General features: G+C 34.1%; 1 protein-coding gene across 1 annotated transcript in view; it reads right to left on the reverse strand.

Moving 5' to 3' along the window:
* The window catches only part of LOC144966532 (uncharacterized), a 28,773-nt gene that overhangs the window by 15,183 nt on the left and 3,590 nt on the right, over window positions 1-10,000 (reverse strand). Inside the window, exons 4-6 of the mRNA XM_078903167.1 lie at window positions 8,567-8,735; window positions 7,536-7,654; window positions 5,788-6,008 (exon numbers count right to left, since the gene is read on the reverse strand). Of these exons, the coding sequence (XP_078759293.1) occupies window positions 5,788-6,008; window positions 7,536-7,654; window positions 8,567-8,735 (509 nt within the window). The remainder of the gene's footprint in view (window positions 1-5,787; window positions 6,009-7,535; window positions 7,655-8,566; window positions 8,736-10,000) is intronic.

The raw sequence follows: 10,000 nt of genomic DNA on the forward strand, positions 1-10,000 counted from the left end.
TTGACTGATGTTTGACTACGAGACTTAATTAATGTTGTGATACAGTAAAGTAATCCCCCCCCCCCCCCCCCCCACACACACACACACCAACCCCATGTAAAATGACAATACAAATCATTAAAGTAAATAAATAATAGAGATCCATTTATTCATCATCATCAAGCAAAAAATTTCCTTCGGGCCTAATCCAAGGGAAGACTGAAATAACACAGGTGTCAGCACATAGCAGGGTGGATATTCGAATTTTGTAGCTTTCGGGTACGAACCAAAGACCATGCCGCTGAGCCACACTGCCCCCTCCCCGCCCCCTTCTCCCTACCATAAGTCGTTATGGCAAGGCACGGTTTCCTCGAACTGTTTTGCATGTCCCGAGGAGTTCGAGGAAACCGTGCTGAAGTGTATTATGTTAAATAGATACTATGTTTACCTATATGTTACAGTGAATGACATAATCAGTCGGATGGTGAAAAGGTTTGAACTGAGATATTGCCTAGTTTTGTTAGAAGGACAATTTTTTTATCCAAAATAAGTTCTTGTCATAAATGATTAAATCAACACTTTTTGTACAGCTTCAGGAAATATCAAAGCTTAATTTCATTTCTAAATATTTTTTACAGCTAGTCAGGTTGAAAAAGTATGAAATTTGAGAAAAGTTGCTGGATACCTTTCCCATACATCTGACCACATCTTCATGAAAAATCACCCGATTTACTCCAAATAAAGATTAAAATGCTCTGGTGAGCATATCCTTTCAGAAAATGAAAAATAAAATAATTATGCAAATCCAAAACTTTCACATTCCGACTAATTATGTCATGCACTGACACATATTCTATGTAGATTGTAAGTTTGACCTTAGACATAAGTGCAGGGACGGCTGGTAATAATGGGCAGGGTGGGCAAATACCAGCCTGTTTTTTCAAGTTATATGCTGTATTACCAGGTCTGAAATAATCAAATTTAAATTAGATAATTTCAAAAGTTACTACTTAAACTTTATACTTCGTACTGAAATCAATTTGTGTGTATTTTTGATAGATTGCGAATCACCATGCATCCCTTAAGGGGAGGGGCGACACCTGAAACTATTTTCAAGAATAATGATTATATCCAATATCTTTTTATATTGGGACATTGCCTATGACCAATGGATTCGAACCATGTGATTTATTTCGGTGGGCGTGTCCGGTTGCCATGGTGACGGCCGCCATCTTGGATTTTTCTCTTCTCTGGGTGCTATTTTAAAAAGTTACTTTCTCAATAAGTTTCCATTGAATTTTCTTGAAATTTGGCATGGTTGTATATTTGTATATTGTTAAAAAAAATACAGAGCATTTTTTAAATATTTTAAATAGATTTTTATTTACAAATTTTTAAAAATAATATTTTTTCGGTATGATAAAAATCATGTTTTTTGACATAAAAATGTCAATTTTTCAAAAAATAATAAAGATATTTAAAATTCCTTCTGTATGATTTTAGATAATCACTATAGCTCTAGACATGCAAAATTTTAAACAAATTGATTGATAAATGACAAAATAAGATAAAAAATAGTGTTAAAAAATGTCATTTTGAGAAAAACGAGATCAAAGATAACAATGAATGAAAATAATAGACAAAACGGTACAACCAGCTCAAAACATATCAGCACCGTATGAGGGTCCCCCGTGTTCTTTTTCTGCCTCCCTCTGGGCTTTTTCACGGGTCTGAGCTTTCATTTTGCGTCTTTTTTTTTCTCTTTGTGTTGAGCAACCCTTATGCTCTGGTCAAGTCTTTTTGACTCTGCTTGCTGACTCAACATCTGGGAGTGTTCTCTCAGTCCACCGATGCCCAAAGACACTTCCAGGGATGTTATTTCTGTTGGACCAAAATTATACTCTGCACCAAACTCAACTTTTTTTTAGGGAATGGAAGTATGTTTTATGGCATCTTGACCAAACAGAATTATGAAACCTTTCGTTTGGATTTTGTGTTGTCTTCATCTCACAACACTTCAACAAAGCATATACAGGCTTCAAGTGCTCATGAATTAAATCAAAATTCAAAAGTGTATTTACACGCTGCTTGTGTCAACAGTTTACACATGGGCAGCAATATATTTTTTATAAAAGCATCTGGAGTCCGGTTCAGGAGGACAATACCTATGTTGAGGGAAGTCATTGGTGTAATAACCGTGGTAAAGACCAGCAAGAATAGCCCATTTCATTTCTTTCCGCTGTGGCATTGCTTGGAATCGCTTTATCATAATACTACTTACTATCACACACCAAATTCCAATCAAAGATTTGTGGTCACGGGTCAACCACGAGCCATCATAACTTTCTTGCTTTCTTGGCTTTTGTAGCAAATAACTGTAGCCAACGTTTGGATTTTTTTGTCACTTTAGGTATAGTTATAATAATCCAGTAAAAATTGGAAATATTTAGAGATAATTAACGTGAATACGTGTCAAAATTTGATAAAACAACTGATCAATCGAAATGTAAACAAATCGTAGTAAAATATAATAGTAAGAGAGGCGAACTTTCACCCTGACTCAACATCCAATCCCTGGCGCGGAGTCAGAGGTCGAGAACAAGGTCAGCCAATCAGATCGCACCATTCGTGATCACGTTGTATTTACCTGACAACTTGACCTCTTATCAGCTGTTTGACACACAATCTTCGTTCACGACTCACAGTTTCTAAACCCCTCCCCTGCCCATATTCTGATATTTTTGAGACTGAAACCGTGTCAACTCGACGGGCAAAGAGTAGACTAAACTATCGATATCAAAAATTACAACATCGATATGGATTATAATGCTTTTCAGTCCTATTATTTTCAGTTGAATTCTCACAAAAAATTGAAAAGTTTGGTATTTTCATGTCGACTTCCATGGCTATGAAAGACGATTTACAAACTTTATATTATCCAAATCACCATATCAGTGCTGAAAATATGTGAAAAAAGGATTGTTCTTTGATAATAAATAAAAAACTGAAATTTTATATTTTGACCCAAAAATCGATATTTCAGGTGTCGCCCCTCCCCTTAATGCATAAACCAGGATACGCTCCTGTTCTTTTTTTATCACCCCCCCCCCCCCCCCCCAACCACTCCACTCCGCCCACATCGTCATCTCATCGTCTCGTCGCCTGACGGTGAACTAACTCCGATTTTTGCTGTCTGGCCTCTCTAGTACTAGGTCGGGCTAATTCAAATGAGCCCACCTTATTAACCAGTGAAAACTAAATAGAGATTTTGGCAAACAAACTTTTTCTTATTTATTGCCTTACTTGTGCTGGTACCATTGATGTAATGACTTTGGGAATGTTCCAGTATTGAATTAAATTTATTAATTTACTAATTTTACATCAATTTAGTATTGATTTGTGTTGTTTTTATATATTTGTTTATCCATTTAAACTTTTCTTTTTTTTCTCGTTTTCTTTAGTGCTTCTCAAAACTCATTTATTTAAATTGTTTTCTTATTTGTTTTTTGTTGTTGTTGTTTTTTTTTTTTTTGTTTTGTTTTTTAACAAATTAATTTGTTAGTTCTTTTTTTTTTTTTAATTCTTAAAGTAATTACCCCTGTATTTTTATTGCCAGACAAAATAATTTTGCAAAACAATGTAATTTTCTATTGTATTCCGTATAATAAAACAAAACACTTTTATTCAAAAGTCACGACTAAATAAATATATAAAATACAACCACCATTTTGGTTTGCTCAACATTTGAATTAGTATACGAGAAATACTCTTCTGAGAAAAGGAGAGAGTTGAATTCTAACTGACTTATAGAGGAAATACGGAAGGGTGGGCAGATTCCGTACTTGCCCGTCCTGAAGCTAATACATACATAAGATAGTTCGCGATGAAGAGGCGGGAAGCTCGGGGTTGGTTGGGTAAGGAGTAAAGATAACACGGTCGTTATTGTTATAGTCTAACGAATGCATGAGGAGAAATTCGTAACATTATTTTGTCTTAATTGTATTGTATGAAGTATTGGCGAAAGCCTAAGATTAAATAAACGTTGTTTTTGTTTGTCTTATTTTGACTATGGAACTGATACTGATACGAGTACTTGTCATAGCAGAGCTGCCTACTTGAAATAGGAAAATAAAAATCGTAGTTTTCAGGGCTAATAAAATCGTAGATATTTTAACTACCCTTTTAAAAAATGACCGGAATTTCGACTGTTTTGATAGATATCAATTTTTTTTAAACGAGAAAAAATGATTGGAAACGTAATAATGATGGTGATGGTGGTAGTGATAGTGGTAGCGGTGGTGGTAGTAGTAATGATGGTGGTGGTAGTAATGATGATGGTAATATTATTATTGTTATTATTATTATTATTATTATTATTATTATTATTATTATTATTATTATCATCATCATCATTATTATTATTGTTATTATTATTATTATTATTATTATTATTATTATTATTATTATTATTATTATTATTATTATTATTATTATTATTATTATTATTATTATTATTATTATTATATATTATTATTATTATTGTACGTATTGGTGGTATTACTATTGTTGTATTTTTGTGTGGTTATTAATGGTATCAGTTTATTGTTTGGTTCCATTTACCATTTTTTTCCCACTTTCATGTGGTCATCAAATTGTATGATTTATTGTCGAAAGCCTAAGATTGAATAAACTTTGTAATATCGTATGGTAACCATCATTGTCGACGACATCGTCGTTGTCATCATAATCATCATTATCATCATCATCATCATCATCATCATCATCATCATCATCATCATCATCATCATCATCATTATCTTCATCATTAACAACAACAACAATATTAACAACAAGTACTACAATAGCAATAAAAACAATATCAACATCATCATAACATTTCCGTCATCGTCTCCACAACTATCATTCTAACCAACAGCACCACCAAAACCACTACCATAATTACATCCTCCTCCACCACCACCACCACCGCTACCACTATTCCAACCACTACCACCACCGGCACAATCACTCTAATCATCAAGACAGCAGTGAAATGCAATTTGAGCTCTGAATGAAACTCGAGTCATATCGCTGTTGTTGCTTCTCGATTAAAACTTTAAGGTTACTACATACTACTGAAAACCAATAATGTAACAGAAATATTAATCTCGCCGTTGAGGGATTAAAGCAAATCTTTAATTTTTTCGAGTGAACGAAATGGACTTGTATTGTCAAGGTGTTGTCGCATTATGTCTCGTCGCTTTATTTTTTAGTGGTATTCTCTTTCGTGATTCAGTTTTGATTACGTTTGGAATAATTAAAATCTACTTGTATTGTCATTTCATTGTGAATGTGATTATTTGTGGTTGAAATATTATTTTTTAAAGGTGAAAAAAAATAATAATTAAAAAAAATTAATTAAAAAATAAATAAATAAATAAAATAAAATAAAAAATAATAATATATATATATATATATATATATATATATATATATATATATATATATATATTTATGACCGAATCATCTTTGCCCCACCACTGTAAATAGGCTAGAACCGCCACTGCATAAGTGAAGCAAAACCTATTGATAGTTTTATATCATTGTTAAAGCAGGACCTTTTTAACGGTTCATTTTCATGATATTGATACGATATTACATACACTGTTGCTATTGATATCATTATAGTATACGTTTTATATAAGTAACTTTTGTATAATTGTTTGTAACGTGCATTGAGCATCACACAGTGATGAAAATTCGCGATATGTAAACCATGTATTATTGTTGTTATAAAATATAGTTTACCTTTCATGTTATCAGTTGACACAATAGCTCCAATTTCCTTTCTATCATCAAGTATTCTAGTGCTCTCTTCAGAACCTTCTACTCTTCTCATGGTCGTCAAAGATTTCGATCTTTTGCCTCCGTCCGTCTCATTTTTTTCTTTTGTATTCTCTTTATCCTCCATCTTGTTTAAGCGCAATTCCAGATTTCGGTAGAGTGACGTAACTGTTGTGAGTTTGGCTCTGAAGAAACATGATATGATACATCATAAGTAAACGATCAGAATCGGGAAAGCGAAAAGAAGCTTATATCAAAATAAGCGGGACATTTTGTGTCTGTTTAATTCTTTCTCGTGGCATTTCTCTTTCGAACTATATGGCTGCCACATTGTTAACGAAGGAAATTTCCTTTGTAAAAATGTCCTGACTAACGAATAAATTCATGGGTCAAAGGTCAAATTTAGTAAGGAACTAGAATTTAGTATGTATACTAAGAAACGGAATTCCGAAATTAATTTTAATAGCCAATTACTAAATGCTTAGTTAGCCTACATAAAAATGAGTCCAAAAGTGTGTATCAAGGGAAATCAATTTATAACTAGAGTAAGAATTAAGAACAGATTAAAATCCCAAAAAGGTTTAGGCATTCTAACTCTATTACTTTGTTGAAATCGTTACAGAAAGTCATGGCCATTTATGAAATAGGTAATAATCAATATCAGATGTATTCTCCATTGGCACTAATCACTGTAATGCATCTCCTTCGCACGCCAGCTGAAGTTGAGAGATGCTGAAAGCTTCGAATAGTTCGTCATTGTTTTTGGTGGATTCCTATCAATTAGTTCGCGGCCGATAATGTCCCAAACATGCATGAGGTTAATTGCAGGCCATACTTCAATGACATTGAATCCATTGGCCAAAACGTCTCTGGTGATAATTGTTATGAGAAAAGGGGCATTGCTATGCTAACATTTAAAGTTTTGATGTTGAAGAAAGGATTGGAGCAACCAAGTACAATTTCCCTGATGTATCTTTCCCATGTTAGATTTCCGCTGATTTGTATACTCGGTGTTCGATAGTCCTTGCTTATATCTCCCCAAACCATGACTTGGCCATTTCTTCTGTTTGTTGATTCAAGAGCACACGACTGCTCATTTCTTTCATTTATTCTACTTGTAACACTGCATTACCACATTCTACCGCATGCCCACCAAAAACAGAGATTTATCAGTGAACAGAACCATTGACCAATGCTTCACCGTTCAGAGTGTTATTGAACGTAAAATTTCAATAATCAGTGCTATAAAAAATGCGAGTTGCTTTTGTAATTTTTGCAATGCGCAATCAGAACTTTCTAGATCTGTGTGGCTACTGAAGCATTTAAGTGTGTTTTTGAAATGAAAATATTACATGATATACCCGAATTCATCCAACGACCATTAAAGGCCATAACTCCTGATAGAGATACTAAACTTTTGCGAGGCAAGTGAATTTGAATTCCAAAAAGACATTTAACATTAAAATAATGGAAGAAAAAAAGGTCCCAAAAAGGGGATAGGGGGGGGGGAGTGGGAGGCGAGTCTTCTTCTCTCATTCTCTCTCTCTCTCTCTCTCTCTCTCTCTCTCTCTCTCTCTCTCTCTCTCTCTCTCTCGCTTGCAATGAAAGAAAACATTTCTATAGTTTTTTTTTACATCGCATTTTGATAAAAAGCATAGTAAGAAAACTAAACATGATAACATCATCCTTTACATATTTTTTTCTGACTGTACCTTTGTTCTTGTGTTAGGTCATTCAAACCATCCACCAGGTGCTGCGTATCAAACGTTTTTCTTGTAAGAGTATTCAACTTTTCTTGAATGGAGGCTTGAGATTTCATCATATTAGAACTCTGGAAAGGTGATAGAAAAATCAAGTTCGTTTTTGTATTTCAAGAAGACGAATAGACTTGCTGAAAGCAAAAAGTCAAAACATCTTCCTTCGTTTCATTTGTTTGGTTGCTTCCACCTCAGCAACACAAGGAACTGTAACTACTATCATTTAAATGCATTCTTGCTGCACAAGAAAATGTCATGAAACCGATGTATCTCTCTCTCTCTCTCTCTCTCTCTCTCTCTCTCTATCTCTCTCTCTCTCTCTCTCTCTCTCTATATATATATATATATATATATATATATATATATATATATATATATCTTCACGCACCAAGTCTGTGTCAGACATCGGTGATCATGGTACGCCATTCATCTCTCTGATCAGATAACATCAAAAAACTAATATTACCCTTCGCTTTCTTTGTCACCCAGCTGTTCAAACTTTTCAAATATGTTTTCTTGGTCTACCTATACTCTTTTTACCGTCTATCTTTCCTATGGAAGAAAGATGTTCAATACATTTATGTCGATTTAGGTGCCAAAAAATTGCATTTGTCTACATTTAAAAAATAAGGAATCAAAATGGAATTATTACGCCAATCGGTTCCAATATAGCAGCGATCTATTATCAGGTTTTTGTCCAACTGAGTCATCGATCACATAATTTGTAGCTGTCTAACGATTGGAAATCGTAATAAATGTATCTAAGCATAATGCCTTGTTTGAAAGTTGTAAAAAGATCCATAGATCAAGCTTAATAATATAATATATTGTGATGTTGGATATTTTGAAAGCTGTTAACACTTTTGATAATGGAGCTCATTTTGAGCACAATGTTTATAGTGACCAATGACTCGAGCACAAAAAATTATTGAGGTTGTCACCATTGAATAGAGGGTCAAATAGGGTCAAATTTATGACATATTTACCGTGGTCATCATGTTTTTATTTGTAGACGTTGCTCTTTGCAATGAAGAGTTCAGTGATATTCCCTGGTCTTTCAGCCCTTGGAGATATTTTTGCTGTCTCTTTTCTCCTTTCTTCAACACCTCTATATCTCTCTTCAGTAGCAACCATTCTGCTTTAAGGTCACCAATGCTAATGATTTATGATATGAAAATAAAAAAAAAAGAATTATTAAATCTATGTACATAATTGATGTGGCAAACAATAGAGTTATGTTTATCTACCTTTATAGGCCTTTGTGATAAAATTATGATTTTACCATACATGTTTAATACGTGCACTCGTTTAACAATAGTTTAATTTCGAGCCCAGTGGCCAGGGAATATCTCCCATTCATTTTAAGCTACACAATACGATTTGTTATAAAATATGACTTAAACTTAAGAATTCTCACGGTAAATGATGTACTGTGTCGGTCACCAACTTTAAGAGATAACTACTGGATTAGATGGTCTCCCACTTTATGAACACTAACCACAACGTTTGAAATTGGCATTGTTAATATAATTTGACTCAGAAAGTAGTCTGAAAGAAGTTGATGTAACTTAAAGCTTGTAACATTTTTTTGTTTGTTTTGCTGTCTTATATTGTTAGGCTCTGTGTCAAAATGTCAGTTTTTAACTTCCCATCACGACTGGAAAGCATCAACCTAGAGTGCTGTTTCCATTCAGGGTCTAATACTTACTAATGGCCTTCACCCCGGCTGGATCAAAGGTCCTCGACGAATCCCCTCCACCTTGTCCGACTCTGTGCCATTTTCTCGACTTCTCTCATCATGTTAAGCCTTCAGTTTTAGGTCCTCCACCAATGCCCTGCTCCAGCTATTTCAAAGCCGCCCTCTCTTCCTCGTGCCCTCCGGGTTCTATATAAGAGCCTGCCTGATAATGTTTGGTCATAATAATCCATCCAAAATTCGTCTGTAGTGACAAATTGACGGAGGTATACTTCGCCTTCTTATTCATATTTTACAAACATTTGTTCACACACCTGCACTCTTTGGCACGTCAATGCAGGTGTCAGCGTTCTTGGCAACAATAATACACAGTATTTTCTGTACTCCAAAATACTGACAATTATGTAGTGAACACGCTGTTGGGATACCCCTATCTCAAGATCTGATGTCAATCTGCTTAACAGGCGATTAGTGATTAGCAATAATCATATCATCTATACGAGATAAGTGAATTGAGCTGGATGGAAAAATGATCTTCCTGAAGAATATATATATGTATATTATATATATATATATATATATATATATATATATATATATATATATATTGAGCTTTTTATATAGCGTATTATCCACTAAATGTGCTCAAAGCGCTTTACAAAGGGTCCCTGACCAACAGCAACACGTAACATGTAGAACGAAACATGACGCCTGTTAGGCGATA

The sequence above is a fragment of the Berghia stephanieae genome, chromosome 2, assembly GCF_034508935.2.
Source record: "Berghia stephanieae isolate SIO BIC M18660-M18661 chromosome 2, UCSD_Bste_1.3, whole genome shotgun sequence".
Taxonomy (NCBI): domain Eukaryota; kingdom Metazoa; phylum Mollusca; class Gastropoda; order Nudibranchia; family Aeolidiidae; genus Berghia; species Berghia stephanieae.